At 44.0% G+C, this 17,173-nt stretch overlaps 1 protein-coding gene across 1 annotated transcript in view; it reads right to left on the bottom strand.

Moving 5' to 3' along the window:
- The window catches only part of MTPN (myotrophin), a 63,789-nt gene extending 47,378 nt beyond the window's left edge, over positions 1–16,411 (bottom strand). The window contains exon 1 of the mRNA XM_024195725.1: positions 16,059–16,411. Within this exon, the coding sequence (XP_024051493.1) occupies positions 16,059–16,130 (72 nt within the window). The 5' untranslated portion in view covers positions 16,131–16,411. The remainder of the gene's footprint in view (positions 1–16,058) is intronic.
- Positions 16,412–17,173: the final 762 nt, after the last annotated feature.

Raw genomic sequence — 17,173 nt, 5'->3', positions numbered from 1 at the left:
AAAGACCCAAAAGCCGGACATGTCCGGGGAAACCCGGACGTATGGTAACCCTAGTCAACATTAACTGGGTAAAGAAACGGGGGCAGGTTCAGCTTTTCTGTACACAAACTTAATAGTCACAGGTTACCCTGCTCACTCTGGAACCTAGCTTTCAAAGCTTCCCGGATGCACAGCGCGTCCCGCTGGGCTCTTCTAATCGCCCGGCTGTCTGGCTGGGCGTAATCAGCAGCCAGGCGATTTGTCTCAACCTCCCACCCCGCCATAAACGTCTCCCCCTTGCTCTCACAGAGATTGTGGAGCACACAGCAAGCTGCAATAACAATGGGGATATTGGTTTCGCTGAGATCAGAGCAAGTCAGTAAGCTTCTCCATCTCCCCTTCACACGTCCAAAAGCACACTCCACCACCATTCTGCACTTCCTCAGCCGGTAGTTGAAGAGTTCTTTTTCACTGTCCAGGGCGCCTGTATAGGGCTTCATGAGCCAGGGCATTAGCAGGGAGGCTGGGTCCCCGAGGATGACTATAGGCATTTCCACATCCCCAACAGTTATTTTGTGGTCCGGGAAGTAAATACCTTCCTGCAGCCGTCTAAACAGACCAGAGTTCCTGAAAACGCGAGCATCATGAACCTTGCCCGGCCATCCGACGTTGATGTTGGTAAAACGTCCCCTATGGTCCACCAGTGCTTGCAGCACCATTGAAAAGTAGCCCTTTCGGTTAATGTACTGGCTGACCTGGTGGGCCGGTCCCAGGATAGGGATGTGAGTTCCATCTATAGCCACACTGCAGTTTGGGAATCCGCGGCAAAGCCATCTATGATCACCTGCGTGTTTCCCAGGGTCACTACCTTTGAGAGCAGTACCTTAACGATTGCGTTGGCTACTTGCATCACAGCAACCCCCACGGTAGATTTGCCCACTCCAAAGTGATTCGCGACTGACCGGTAGCTGTCTGGCGTTGCAAGCTTCCAGAGGGCTATGGCCACTCACTTCTGGACAGTCAGGGCTGCTAGCATCCGGGTGTCCTTGCGCTTCAGGGCAGGGGACAGCAACTCACAAAGTTCCAGGAAAGTTCCCTTACGCATGCGAAAGTTTCGCAGCCACTGTGATTCATCCCAGACCTGCAGCACTATGCGGTCCCACCAGTCCGTGCTTGTTTCCCAGGCCCAGAATCGCCGTTCCACAGCATTAACATGACCCATTGCCACCATGATGTCCACGGCGCGGGGTCCCCTGCTTTCTGAGAGGTCTGTGCCCCTCTCAGACTTAATGTCCTCACCGCGCTGCCATAGCCTCCTCGCCCGATTTCTCAGCATCTGCCTCTGAAAAAGGTGGATGATAAGGTGCGAGGTGTTGACAACGGCCATAACTGCAGTGATGATCGCAGAGGGCTCCATGCTCGCAGTGCTGTGGCGTCCGCGCTGTCAATGACCAGAAAAGTGCGCGAACTGATTGCCCGCCAGCGCTTTCATGGAGGGAGGGTGGGAGTGACGGTTGAATGACGACACATTTTTTTCCCCAGCAGGCATTGGGGGCTCAACCCAGAATTCCAGTGGGTAGCGGGGACTGCGGGAACTGTGGGATAGCTGTCCACAGTGCACCGCTTCCAATGTCGACGCTTGCCCCATTAGTGTGGGCTCACAAAGTCGAATTACTGTCCTTAGTGTGGATACACACGTTCGACTTTGTAATATCGGTTCCACAAATTCGCTTTAAGTAAAATCGAACTACTCTCGTAGTGTAGACATACCCTAAGTCAAGACTTACTCACCCTTTAAAATATTCCACTGCTACCTCAAATCCAAACACCAGGTAAAAGAGTTAAAGAACAGTGTGATCCAAAAGTAAATTATACCGTTTTTAGTTATTATGCATAATATTGTCCTCTACATTCGTCAAGAGATTATTTTGGGATTTTTTGTTTTTAAATCTCATGCGAGTATTCTCTGGTGTCACCAATAACAAAGGGATTATTCACAGTATTGAATTATCACTATTCCTCAGCGAGATTAACAGTCACAGATGTGGAATTAAATTTCAGTGTGACTACATGCATGGACTCATATGAAGACAGAATGAAATGAAAAAGCTATTCACAAAAACAAAATTCCGGGGTCTACACAATTAATGTTGAACCCCATTCCAGTTTAGGAAACAAACAAGGTGGGAAGTACAGACAGTAATATCCAAACAATACTAGTTTTTATCCAAAGTAGACATTCGATGTAAACAATTAGAGAATTCAGTTTTACAGCAATGACTCAAGCGTGTTTAAGTAGTTTAGAAAGTTTCTCTCATCACATCTTAATATTAATATATAGATAGAAAATCCACAAGAAAGTACTTGAGCTTCATCAGAGTTCGGTACTGAAAACAGGTGCCCAGGTGTGAATATCAGAAAGGGTTTGACTATGGACTTTACTACCATTCACAAAAACTGAAAGAGTACAATTTTCAGCTAGGAACTCATATGGAAAACTTTTTTAGAAAGGTCATTTCCTTGTTTAATATATTTGTTGTATGTATAATATCAATTTTCCAATAAAATCTTGCAATAAGAATTTGCTATCTACATCACATGACTATAAGTGAAATGGAGTTAATGGTTTATTACAACCCCCATTCAAGGCTCTAAAAGATCCTCTAGCCAAGGAGGGGTGAATGTTTTACAAGAAGGGCTAGCTATATAGTAAAGCAATACGCTTCCAAATATCCCAATTTTGGTCAGGTATGAAGGATCCTACAAGGCTTTCAAGGTAGAAGCACATAAGCAGGAACCGCGAACAAGGTGAATTTAAAAAAAAAAATAGTAAAAATTGTTTTCTAAATGAAACTACACCTCTACCCTGATAGAACGCTGTCCTCGGGAGCCAAAAAAATCTTACCGTGTTATAGGTGAAACCACGTTATATCGAACTTACTTTGATCCACCAGAGTGCACAGCCCTGCCCCCCCGGAGCGCTGCTTTACCGCGTTATATCCGAGTTCGTGTTATATCGGGTCGCGTTATATTGGGGTAGAAGTGTACATTTTTTCTTTTACTATAAGGAGATATATCTATCTCAGAACTGGAAGGGACCCCAAAAGGTCATTGAGTTCAGCCCCCCTCCCGCCTTCACTAGCAGGACCAAGTACTGATTTTGCCCCAGATCCCTAAGTGGCCCCCTCAAGGACTGAACTCACAACCCCGGGTTTAGCAGGCCAATGCTCAAACCACTGAGCTATCCCTCCTCCCTTTTTAAAAATAACCCTATTCAAAATTATGACAATCTATATTAAGACCTAATCTATTGAAATAATTTAAATAAAATAAAAATATTAAACAGTACATGCTTGCTGCCAAAGTTTTAAAGAAAGTCAAATCACCGAACTGGTATAAGTCACTGGCTAAGCACCTAGAACAAGAGTTTGTTGAAGACTATACCATCTTTTGACTGCAATCGTTTCTTCTTCAGGAGCAAAGAGAACATTCATCATTTCAGTTTATTCAGGTAGCTCAGTTCAATGACTAGTGTGACGTTGAACTCCATAATGTTTTATGGAAATACACTTATGAGTGTAAATATGATGCAACTGGAATATGCCTTATGCAAAAGGTCTCTTGTAAGGTATCATTACAAAGCTTATAATCTACTGAGTGTGTTCATCCTATTTGTATGTATGGACCATTCTTGTATCTGAAGCTAGAAATATAAAGTATAACTCTGAGGTTCTATTGTAATTATGCAAAGTGTGAGCCATGGATGATGGTTTAGAATCTTGATGGCTCCCATTGACTAGGACAATTGGTTGTAAATGGCTCTGTTTACTTGCAAGCCTTCCTGTGTTCCTGTAAGCCAGCCCAGGAAGAATGGTGGAATCGATCTTAAACCTGGTGCTTTTCCATTTAGAAGGAGGGGTGGGTTTCCCGAGAGAGAAAAGATTCCCGCCTTGTGCCAAAGCTATAAAAAGGGGGTGAAAGAGAAAAAAGAGTGTTCCCGGTCATGAGAAAGCCCCTACTTCTCACCCAAGATTCCTGTTGGAACCAACAAGGACTGTACCGGGGAAAGGATTGGGCCCAGACTAGGAAGGAGTCTAATCTGTGAAAGAAGCTTATTGGAACATCTCTGAGGGTGAGATTTACCTGTATTCAGTCTCTTCATGTATTAGGCTTCAACTTGCATGTTTTATTTGATTTTCCTTGGTAACTTACTTTGTTCTGTCTGTTATTACTTGAAACCACTTAAATCCTACTTTTTATATTTAATAAAATCACTTTTGTTTATTAATTAACCCAGAGTAAGTGATTAATACCTGGGGGAGCAAACAGCTGTGCATCTCTCTCTATCAGTTATAGAGGGCGGACAATTTATGAGTTTACCCTGTATAAGCTTTATACAAAGTAAAACGGATTTATTTGGTGTTTGGATCCCATTGGGAACTGGGTGCTGGAGGCAGGTAACCTGCTGAGCAGTTTTTGTTTAAAATCTGCAGCTTTGGGTGCGTGGGCCAGGCCTGGGTCTGTGCTGCAGCAGGCTAGCATGTCAACAAAGCAGGGTTCTGGAGTCCCAAGCTGGCAGGGAAAATGGGCTCAGAGATAATTCCAGCACATCAGTTGATAGTCCCAAGGGGGTCTCTGTGACCGAACCCATCACAACTAGTTTATTCAAGGTTAAGGAACTGACTGGAAGTTGAAAAAGAAGGAAAGCTTGTTTTTCTCCTCAATCCAAATATATATGAAAACTTAGTATGAAGTGAGATATACTAGTTCTAAAATCTTGAAAGAAATGATAACCAGAAACAATCAGTTCAATTCACTAACTACAGATAATACTTCCTTTGTTCAATAAACCAGTTTTAAATGCAAAACATGTTTTGATAAACGTACTTTTCTTATGTATCCAGCACATTTAACGTAACCTTTAACTGTTTCAAAATGCTCATTTTGTGCATTTAATTAAATTTCAATTTACATCCAAATACAGCCGAACAGTACTAGTAAGAAACTAATCTAGTATACAAGAAATTAATCATCCATCATTTTCTCAATGAATGTAAAACATAGTTGTTTTTTTATATATATATATATATATATATATATAAATAAAAAACAACTATCTTAAACTATACAACGGCTCAAATAAATGTAAAGATACTGTGTATACTCCTGGTTAGCAAGAAGTACCAACTTTCGTGTAAAGACTAGATTAGTGGTGAATGTTTTAATTGTTACCAACCAGTGAGAATCAACCTCTCTTTAGGGAAAAAAAATTAAAAAGTACAAATGCAAAACAAGATTAAAATAAATTTAAATTTAGGTTTCCTGCTTGCTGATTTACATCATGATTAAGATTAGTGATTAAAGTCACTTTGATTTAAATCAATCCACTCTGATTCCCAGTAACTGCAGCTAGACCTAAAGAGCAGCTCTGTGTGGCTTGGAAGCTTGTCTCTCACCAAAAGAAGCTGGTCCAATAAAAGATATTACCTCACCATTTTGTCTCTCTAACTAACTGCATAGGGCAAGTATGGCCACAAAGGACACCACCTCTGGATGAACTTCCCCCACCTTCAGCTTTAGACACACAGGGTAAAAAAAAAAAACAAATTGCAGCACAGAGTCTCAGAGCCCAGATCAACTCACTTGGGCTTGTAGGGCTTGGGCTGTGGGGCTATAAAACTGTAGCACGGACATTTGGGCTTGAGTTGGGTCCAAAAGTCTATACTGGATATTTTTAGCCCTACAGCCTCAGCCAGCTGATCAGGGCCAGCCATAGGTATTTTATTGCATTTTAGATGTAAGCCAAAGGGCCCAGCAGCTATGAAAGATAACCAGGATATAACTTTGGAATATTAAAAGTATTTGCGATAAATGAGGATTCCAGTTAATAGTTTGATTAACACTGAAATACAATCTTTAACTCATTTCAAACATAAAAGGCCTCCAATAAAAGCTCTGCGGGGATATAAATTTTGTATCTGCATCCGATCTGCAATCCACAAAAATAGTCCACAGATGCAGATATCTATGGATTTGCAGGGCTCTACTGATAAAAGAACTGAAGAAACTTATTACACTGATGTTTCCATTGGTATCCAGTAGATGACAGAGAAACAGAACTGAAATCAGAACACTGTCCCAACCAGAGCCCAGAGTCCAATAGAAAATAAGACTGTCCTCCTCCAATGGACCCCGAAGCAGAGTATATAAACTTAAGGCCACTGTGTGGACCCCATAGTTGATGAACCCACCGAAGCTGCAGCAAAACTAGAAATGTTACTGGACATTTCAAGCGGTGAGGTCCAAATCTCCCCCCTGCAAGAGTTACTAGGCTTAAGCAGCAGGGGTGAGATTTAATTTTAGATATTCTCTTTCAGTTACTTATTTTAAAGAACACAAGTTCTTGGTGAGTATACATGCTGTCCGATGAGACTCCAATGAATCATATTTTGACTTTTTTTGTAAGTCATGTTATATCCATTATTTCCCTTTTATAAGCCTAAGTAAATTGTTGTAAAAATCACAAAAACACAGCTTTAAGCAGTTACTCTTAATACTTAAAATTTCTCCCATTCACACCAAACAATTCAAACAGGGACTACATTCCTAAGAGTACCTTAAAATAGCATTACTGCTCGGAGAAGTACTGGAAGGGTGAAAAATATATTAAAGGTACTAAAGAACCGATAAGTAATCAGACATTTTGGTGATTTGTTACATGGTGTAACTACTGTACCTCAACCCTAGTCTAGGACTACTACTCACAAGACTATTATATATTCAGTACATGCCTAGAACATTTGGAGTACCCTAAACTTCATCTATAAACTGCTGAGTCTATAATTAAGTGCATTTGGGTAAATTAATAAAAACTGTTGATTGGTTAAGAGCACCAAACACCCAATTTGAGAAATACTGCTCAAGACCTGATCTAAAAGGAACCTAGCATCATTATGCTAATACTTCCTCACTCTGTAAAGAGGGGTCTACCCTAATTAAATTAGATTCAAATATTGACCAACACTTATCAAATTGGCAGATTCAACTTCTTAGATTTCAGCTTTAAAAATATTTAGCTATAAATTCATAAAATTGATCCCCATTCATGCTTACTTCGAGCACTTGAATGTTAGGAAGTGTTAGAATTTAGGTTGCCCGTGCAACCTTAAATTGGCCCCCTTATGCACATGTATTATGATAGTCTTTACAGGATCAATATCCCTACCCCCCCAACACACACAGGACCCTAAATCTTCCTATATGATGCTTCTTCCCATGTAAGGACTGTAACCTGTTTGACCTCAAATTGCTGATTTTTCTTAATTATTAAAAGTTACAAGTGAAATAAACCTCAATAGTGTGTTAGTCTTCTCTTTGAGTTTCTTTCAGAGTCTGAGCTATGAGAGGTGCTAAGCACATGTTACTAAAATGCTCAAGACTCATGTCCTTCATGGCTGGTGAAGATCATCAGGATATTATTTAGACATCCTTGACAATGATGAAAGCCAGCTACCTGGTCTAAGAATCACATACATAGATACTGCACAAGAATGTCAGCTTCAAGTGACTATCTGGCCAATTATCACCTTGTATCTAGTTTTCCACTCTTGGTTAATGTTACTGAAAAGGATGTGTCAAAACTATTCTCAAACCATCACTAACCTTGTCAGTTTGAGAACAGACATGGGGCATAGACACCGAATTGGATACATCTTATGATGATAGATGAAGATCAGGTGTTCATGCTGATACTGTATCAAAGACAACTAGCTGATCAAATGTATTGATTCATCTGCAGTTCTAGTAGGACTGTACAGTGCTACCCTTTAGTAGCTCTGTTCTTTTTTGCCAAGCACTCAAAAGGTAATGACATGTAAGTGCTTCTCTCCAAGGGTTCTCATGTGAGATTCTGCAGGGTTCCATGTTGTCTACTCTGTGTATGAAGCCATTGGAAGTGTTAGCAAGGAGACCTGGAATGGGGCATGCTCATAAATATCTCCATTACATTCAAAGCAGTCAATTACCTTTGTTCTCTGCTTGGTTGAGGGCTAGCTGACCAATACTGGATCCAGAAAAGATCAAGGTGATATTCATTGGTTTAGAGGAAGTAGCTAGAAAATAAGGTGGTCTCCTCCTTTCATTGTGTATATCCACTCCTTGTTGTAAGCTCTGTAGTTTTGGGGTCCAGATAAAATACCAGCTGCAACTAGACAAGTGGCAGCAAAGGCCAACACTGACCTTTGTATTACCAGAAAGTTGAAACATTTTATTTTGGATATGGATCTTGCTATTTTATGCCTTTTGGTGCTGTGTATTCTACATGAGTTAGAATAGATCTTAAGTCCTTCCTGAAACTTAAGTTGGTGCAGAATTCAGCTTTCCAATTGTTAATCAATAAATACTGCTATGTGCATATTATATTGCTATGGTATACAATCACCTATCAGTTTCTGGTTGGTATTTAAGGTATTGGCTTTGACCTATAATAAAGAACTCAGCTACAGAGAGAAGATGCACTTGACCTGTAGCCCTTTTGCAAGTGGGGAAGGAGGGCGGGGGGAAGGATGTCTACGGCAGGGCATTATCTAGGAGGGCCTTTCAACTATGGAACTTGCCTTGACCTGTATTAAGTCAAACCTGTTGACCTTAGGACATGCTTGGAAGCCCATCTGGACACTGTTGTGGCAACTGGGCCTACAAATTTACCCTAATTGTGAGTTTTAACTGTAAAAAATGAGTACATTCATAAAATGTCACAATCTATAACAGCTAATGTGGATGGGAACAGGTACAAAAAAAACCAGACAGACAAACTGAATTAGTTGAAACCAAAAAGGCAACATTGATATACTCCAAGGACTGTTGAAATTATGCATGTTAAAAACAAATGATATGGAGCCAGAAGTTAATAAAATAAAACTGATGTCAGATAGTAGGCACAATAAGTGGACAAAATAATGAGGGGATGGTCTATTTCAATCATCACATCCTTTTGGGGTCCTTAAAAGAAAGATTTTGTGGGTCACATACAAAAGAACAGCAGAGGGGAAGAACAGACAGACTACTGGAACAAGCTTCGCTATCATGGCCAACACCACCACCATTTCCGGGGACCTCAGGCCTTCATCAACCTGATCCTGAGAAATATCCTGACCAGGCCAGGCCAGAGGGAACCAAATAACATCACCATCCTGATCACCTCCAGCTGAATCATAACCACCAACTGGGATGAAAAGACTTCAACAGCAACAGCTCCAGCTCATACCAACTAATTTATTTTCTTTTCCCAAAAAGGACAGTTACCATCATTTAAGAGACTGTCAACAAGGTTTTCCCTTCCCCCTTTTAAAAAACTCTCTCCAGATAAAAGAAAGGGAAGAAAGATGTTATTAAAATGAAAGCATTATTTAATACTTTACATTTCAAAGGCTTTAATAAAAAGATTTTAGAAAAGAAGGAAAAATAGGTAAAGATACAACAATGTGTATGCCATGGTACTAAGCAGGCTGTGGTCTCTGTACACCAAACCCAGTTTAACAATGTTTATTGTTGGACAGTGACAGGGTTGTGTTAATTCCTTTAGCCTATATATTCTATCTAAATTAACATATCTCCATCTGGGCTTTGGAGGTGTTTTCATTTATATTTTTGTCAGGGCTTTTCTGGTTAGTATTAACTTTTCTATAGTCCATTCCTATACTCATTTGCAGGGCTTTGCTTGATGCTCCCTTACTGCTGCATTCATGTCCTACTCTGAGTTTGCCATCCACAACCAAACAGATTTAAGAAAAAGTGAATGATTTGACTGACCATCTTTGAGTGCCTTTGTTTTTCTCATATTATAACCAAGTTTATGATGTACTTCTCCACATCATACCAGTTGTTGCTGGACCTGTCATTATGCACTATGATCAATGCTGTGTACTACAGAAAATTGTTTTACATTGGCCCAGTACAATTAAATGTATTTTAATACTAAAAGCCACAAAACACCACATTAGAATCCAGCATGATTACATAATAGCAAAACGGTTTCTCAACCCCCATCCCCTTAGAAAACTGGGATGGTACAAACATAACTGAGTGTACTACTGAACACAAGAAAAACTTGGCTTATGTTACAGACCACAAAGTGTTGAAACTTGGGGCCGAACGTAAGAAGTATGTGGCATTAAGAAGGCAGACAAGGCAGTATCTTGTATGATGTTTAGTTCTGTTTGTCCTGGGAATGAAGAGGGAGATACATCGAGCAGAAACGCAAAAGAATTGAAAATATAACCTAAAATTAAGCAACTAATTTCTTCATTCTCATTTTTTTTCTCCATTATCCTTGACTTTTATAAATTAAAAAAATCCTGCCATCCCTTTCCACCTACTTCCCATCCCCCACTACCCTATCCCTTCTTTCTGCTACTCTTTTTCTATTAAATTTGCTTTCAAATCATGCCCTTTTCTTCAGTCTTTCCAATTTGTTTTTGGAGAAGCTGTCTGCCAAGATTCGTTCTCTCTCAAGAAGCCCCTTATGAGACTTTACTTCCTCCCTCTGTTCAAGTGTTGACATTGCTCCCTCTGGAGCCTGTCAACAATATTCTTTCAATCAACTGAAAGTGGGAAGTTAAGGAGAGCAATATAAGGCTTTGTCTACACTGCATTTTCATCATTAAAACTTGTGTCGCTCAGGGGTGTGAAAAAGACACCCCCTTGAACAACAAAAGTTTTAAGGACAAAAAGCATCAGCGTGGACAGCACTTCATTGGCAGGAGCTGCTCTCCTGTTGATGAAGCTACTGCCCTTGTTCGGGTTGGTTTTATTTTGTCGCCGGGAAAGCTATCTCCCAGAGATAAAGAGCGGCTACACACTTACATTGTAAGGTGCACAGTGTAGCTATAGCCTAAAGTGATGCAGAATAGAGATAACTCTCACACCTGTCAACGTTGGCTGTTTTCCCCAGGGTAGACATGCCCTACCATCGCCCCTCTTGAAAAAAAGAAATCTAACTTGGTTTAAACCAGGTGGATCAACATGTATGACAAGGTTCTAGTCGCTGGTACTGTTCTTCTAACTGGTTTAGAAGTTTAAATATACCAGTTGGAAGAGTAGATCCAGCCACCAGTGCCTTAGAACTTTTTTTTAATTTTTGTTAATTTGCATCACATTGAGAGAACCTTAGCAATCAAGATCCAAGTTCTCCCTCATTCTAAGACCTAATAGTTTATGCTCCAAACAATTGTAATAAATGGGTGGAAGCCAGTGTTCCACACAAGTCAGTGAACTTGTTTTAGTTCTGTCTTGTGTCCTCACTAGCACTGTCTTAATTCAATCCAAGGCCCTCTTTATACCCATGCCCATCACGGGGGAGGAAGCATAGCCACTAGCTGCACTCCACAGTAGCTTGAGCCACTGAGCCTCCTTTGTTCACTAACCAAGAATCCCCCACCAGCCATGCCCACCAGTTGAATGCCACCTAGAAATGTTGCCCATTTCCAACCTTCCCATTACACTACTCTCAGTCAGTGAGCCAACTTTTGCTGGCTGAGAGTTTCAGTTTCACAAACTACCTGCTGATCTGTCTTACAGCTAGTAAACTAGATGGTTTGCCAAATGAGGATATAAACTGCAGCACTTTCAGGGGGGAAACAACATGGGTGATGTTCCAGGCCAGCGTGGAAAGGATGTCAATCTCAGCCATCAAAGTACAGAAGCTTTGATAAGTATAGAGCAAAAGATTATTATAAAATGTTTGCACAAGTACTTCCATCCATCCATCCAGTGATTAAGCCTGGAATAACAGACTCAACAACTTTACCCAAATTCTTTACTAAACCAACAGGAGTACTTCTGTGTGGACACAAGGTTTATTTCAAGAGAGAGGGGGAAGTAAGAGTTACCTAGCCCTGCAAAATTCTTCAGTATATACAAGCAGTGGTAAGCTGGAGCCAGTTCGCAAGAACCGGTTGCTAAATTTAGAAGCCGGTGTAGAACCGGTTCCTAAAGGGGCGGGCAAATTCCGGTCCGCGGGCCACATCTGGCCCGCGGGATCGTGCTATCTGGCCCGCCTGAGCTCCCAGCTGGGGAGGCCAAGGCTCCCCCGGCCCCTCCCTGCTTCCCCCCCTCGCAGAGCTGCCGGAGCCCTGCGGGAAGTGGCAGGCTCCAGCAGCTATTTAAAGGACGGGGGGGGGGGGGGGGGGCAGAGGCAGCTGTAGCCCCGGCTCTTTAAATAGCCCCTGGAGCCCCCCGCTACTCCAGGGCTCTGGGAGCTATTTAAAGGGCCCAGGGCTCCCCTGCTTCTACCGCCCCGGCCCTTTAAATAGCCACCAGAGCCCTGGAGTAGTGGCGGCGGGGCTCCGGCAGCTATTTAAAGGGCCAACAGAAGCAGCAGGAGCTGCAGACTTTTTAAATAGTCCCCCAGAGCCCCACTGCCACTACCCCAGGGCTCCAGCAGTGCCACCAGAGCCCCAATTTAAAGGGCCTGGGGCTCCAGCCCCTGCTCTTGCCGGTACGCCATACAGGGGCGTACCAGCTTACTTTCACCTCTGGGCAAGGGGGTGGGGCTGCAAGCTCCAGCGGCTGCGCGGCATCCTTACACAGCAGCACAGTAAGGGGGCCAGCTGGGGCTGGGAGGAGGGGTAGGGAGCAGTTGGAGGGAGTGGAGGTTATGGGGAGGCGGTCAGGGGACGGGGCGGGTTGGGTAGGCGTGGGAGACTCGGGCGTCTGTCGGGCTGTTGGTGGATGGGGTTGGGGCAGTCAGGGGACAGGGAGTGGGGCGAGTTGGGTAGGGGGTGGGGTCCTGGGGGGCAGTTAGGGTGGGGGTGGTCAGGGGACAAGGAGGGGGGGTTGATGGGTTGCGGGTTCTGAGGGGGGCAGTCGGGAGCAGGACGTGGGTTGGGGTCGGATGGGTGCGTGGCGGGGGGAGATAGGCATGTGGGGCTTGTACTCACTGTGCGGTTCCCTACCGGGTCTTCAGCGGCACTTTGGCGGCAGGTCCTTCACTTGCTCCGGGTGAAGGACCTGCCGCCGAAAACCCGGAGCGAGTGAAGACCGCCCCCCCTGCCGCCGAAGTGCCGCCGAGGACCCGGTAGGGAACCGGTTCTTAGGATTTTGGGAGCTCATCACTGTATACAAGGCTGTATATGCTCTGCCACAAAGCTAACCCCTCCCCCCCCTTCACTTCTTTTGAATAGTCATATTTAATTCCCTATGTATGCCTTCCACTTCCCCATTCTGTTTGGGTTCCCTTCTGCCCAGGAAGAATCACTTTCTACACTACTACACATAGGACCATCCCCAACAAAACAGTAGTGATCTTATTCCATGGGGCCTTCCTACAATGGAATTTTAAGAATTTGAGTGGGTAAAGCAAGAGGTGGAAGATCACACAGAATTCTTACCATCCCACATAATCTCCAGCAAAGGCATATCTGAAGCCAATAGACACTATTCATTTTCAAAAAGAAAAGGAAAATGATTAGCCATAGACACCCAAGGAATAAGGGTTCAACAAATTAAAAATGTGCTGTTGCTTGTTATCCAATGGCCTATACAATAAAGCACAAAAACTCCATCTCTAGTAAAAATGAGTCAGTCAAAATAGAAGAGTCAAAATAAAAGTCTGCAACTGCTGAACATAATGTAAAGCATAAAGGAAACACTAAGGAAGGCTTGAAAAATTTACTTGCCAATGGGAAGCTTTCACTGGCAAACACAGGGCCTAAGCTCACAATTTCTGCCGAAGAAGTGGGTTGTAGCCCACGAAAGCTTATGCTCTAATAAATTTGTTAGTCTCTAAGGTGCCACAAGTACTCCTGTTCTTTTTGCAGAATTTAAGTTTTCATTACTCCTTCTCACTTCTAAGCAGAAAATGAAAGCGTGTAGTTTAAGATATACTGAACACCTAATAGCCAGCCCAGCGGCTGATATGAAAGAACAGCACATCCAGGGTACAGAATCTTTAAAGCCTACAGGGCCACGAGTGGAGAGGAGCCTGAGCTGCTCAACAAGGTTTTGCTTCTGTACCTCACTGGTGAAGCCCACCCTGACCCTTGTCTTTCATGATTATTTGTAGTTTTCTGTCAGGGCATGAAAACATTTACTAATCAGTTATTAACATGGCAGAAGACTGAACTCCTTACATGAAAAGAAAGGACAAGACTGCAACATTAGAGGTAATGTGCATAGTTAAGATTAGAACAACAACAAACTGGAACAAAGGATGGTTTTGTGTAGGGCAACTGGAAATATTTCAGAAGTGCTGAGGGGAGTCACTAAGATTGAGATTAAGGGGAGAAAATGGAACAGTAGTACTCAGAATTCTGAGTGCACCGCCAGTAAAAAGCACTCTCCCATGCAGAGTGGGAATCTCTGCTACAGCAATATGAAGTTTACCTGATTCTGAGGGCTACACTATACTAATGGTGGGAAAGTAATGGGCCGCAGCAGACAGAAGTTTCATAAGCAGGGGGAAGAGAACCAAAGAGGCAGACTGTGTGTCGGGAGAGAGAGGAGAAGAAAATATAATTCCTCACAACAATCTGGTGGACACACCTAATAGGCAGGGGAGAAAGAAGGAATCATTACATCTATTAAGTCTTTCTATCACTAGCTAGTCTGCTCTATCAGAAGCACTAAACACAGAAAATAAAGGTGGCTTCAAATAGAGGTGGAATACACCATTTTCAATCAGCAGCAGAAATATAAAATAAAATAGATCTCCCCCCATGTTAGTTACTTTCCATTTCAAGATTGCTCCTAATGTTGGAGATGGCTAAAGCATCTCGTAGCATCAGTTTATATCTGACATTCTTCACAGTATTCAAATAGTGGTCCATGGAGAGCTCTCTATTCACACAGTGCTGGCTCCTTTCAACAGCGTTTGCAGGTATCCTGGATGTTCAGTGAAAAGAAGAACCTGGAGGCCTACAAAACCTACTAGAAACAAAGAAATCAAACTGACCTAGTGTCTGACTACTTCTAGTTAAGAGGAGATAAATCAGCAAAAGATCATTACCTTTTTCAAATAAATTAAAAAGTGATTGCCTGTAATACAATAAAGATACATGTAATATTAGGGAAGTATTCAGTGTAAGCAACTGTCAGGAGGAAAGATGGCCTGCAACACACAGTAAAGAAGAGAAAGAAAGAAAGAAATAATGGAGATATCCCATCTCCTAGAACTGGAAGGGACCTTGAAAGGTCATCGAGTCCAGCCCCCTGCCTTCACTAGCAGGACCAAGTACTGATTTTGCCCCAGATCCCCAAGTGGCCCCCTCAAAGACTGAACTCACAATCCTGGGTTTAGCAGGCCAATGCTCAAACCAGGTCCATGCTATGAGTTTGAGAAACTCTGCTAGAATCATCTCTACCAAAATGGAAGGGAGCATATCCACCTCCCACAGCATCTTGAAGATTTGTCAAGGCAGAATTCCCTCCCCCCACAATGTGTGCAATTCCCAATCCTCAATGGTAGCTGCAAGGGAGTGAGGGCAGAGCTCATCCCCTGAAGTGCTCAGAGCAGAAAGACCTGACAGTAATTACACAGATGTTTATTACCCTGTCATAATAATCCTTTGCCCTTCTCCTGGATCTAAGAGCCATGCCCAGTAGATCAGAACTGCCCCCGCTGTACTGTTGGGGTCCCGATACTCAGAACGGGAGCGGGACCAGCCCAAGGCAGCAGAGACAGTCCTAGTAAGTCAGGAGAGCCCAGCACCGAGCTATCCCTCAGCTCCCTGTGCAGGACTTACCGCCACTACCTGGGGGTTGGGGGCGGGCAGCCCCCAGGCACTGACACCTCTCCACCCGCGCGTGTGGCCCGATGCTCCCTCCCTCCTCCCGGCCTCTGGGCGCGGAGCGCCCGGCTGCAAACAACTCCCAGCCCCGCTCGATCCTCGCCGCCACCGCCTGGCCTGTTACACCCCCGCCCCTCATCGCGCTATCACCCCTGCAAGCGCCCAACCCGGCCCCTGGCAACATGGGGGCAGAGGAGGCCTATTCTCTCTCTCGCACACACCCACACACACCCCGCTATACCCCAGCGCACCGCCGGGGCGCTGCTCCCCATCACGGCCCCGCCCGACTCTTACCTTGCCCACATAGTCCTTCACCTCATCCAGGTCTCCATTTTTGAGGGCCCACATAAACTCCTTGTCAGACATAGCGCCGCCTGACAGAGACACGGGAAGGCGGGAGCGGCGAGGGCCCAGCACCCACACGGAGAGGGGCAGCGCTGCTCAGGTCGGGGGGAGGGATCCTTCTCTGGCCGGCTCTCGCTGTCCTAGGGGAGGGGACACGGGCGAGCGGCAGTTAGGGCGGTTATACTACAACGTTCCGGGCCGGCAGCGCTCGCTTTACGCCGGGAACAGAGAAGGGGGAGGGGAATCCGCCTAACCGAAGGGAAAAGCGGTTTTACACGCAGCGTTTCCGCTTCCGGTTTTCAATCGGTCAGCCCGAGCCCGGCCCCCTCCACCCCAGCAGAGAAAGGCCACTAAACTACGCATGCGCCTCCGGGCAACTCTCGCTTGTCTAACTGAGCATGCGCCTCGGGAGCCTGATTGAATGAACGCCTATCGCAGTGCTGTGCCTGGAATCAGGGTTCTTAAACTCCGCGGGCTCCCCGCGCAGGTTCTTGCTTCCTTGTAACTCCACCACGCACACCCTTGAAGCCCCTGCTGTACCCCTGTCTTCATTTGCTGACAGAGGTTGTTCCCTGAGCAAAATGAGGAGGACATAAAAGCAGGGGCGGAGATGGCTGCAGACTGGTAAAATAGAGGAAGGTTCAGAAATGGGAACAAGAGCTTTTGCCCCTGTTTGCAGAGGATGGCTTCATGCTACAGGGGGAAAGGGTTTTGCACCCCCTTTCCTGATTTTTTTTAAATAAAGAAGGGCTGAAACGTATGCTAATCTCTTTTGTTGTTGCTAGAACACCCAGACTTATATGTCCGATTTCCCTGAAGAGACTCTGTGGACAACTGAAGTTTATAAAATCCAAGAAGTAGCAAATGAAACCCAATTCTCTCTTTTCTATGCTGCCCTGGTATCTGGAACAGACTCAAACAACCTACTCAAACCAGTCATTGTCTTAAACCTCATCCAAGAGACTCCTAGATACTTGGTACAAAGTCTACAACAGTGAACCATTTAAAATGTAAACTAAAAAAACTTACCTAAAATTGTGCACAGAGTGACACCAACATCATAT

Source organism: Terrapene carolina, unplaced genomic scaffold (assembly GCF_002925995.2).
Source record: "Terrapene carolina triunguis isolate 2854851 unplaced genomic scaffold, T_m_triunguis-2.0 Scaffold247, whole genome shotgun sequence".
Lineage (NCBI taxonomy): Eukaryota > Metazoa > Chordata > Testudines > Emydidae > Terrapene > Terrapene triunguis.
The sequence above is the reverse complement of the archived record's forward strand: the minus strand, read 5'-3'. Positions and strand labels throughout refer to the sequence as shown.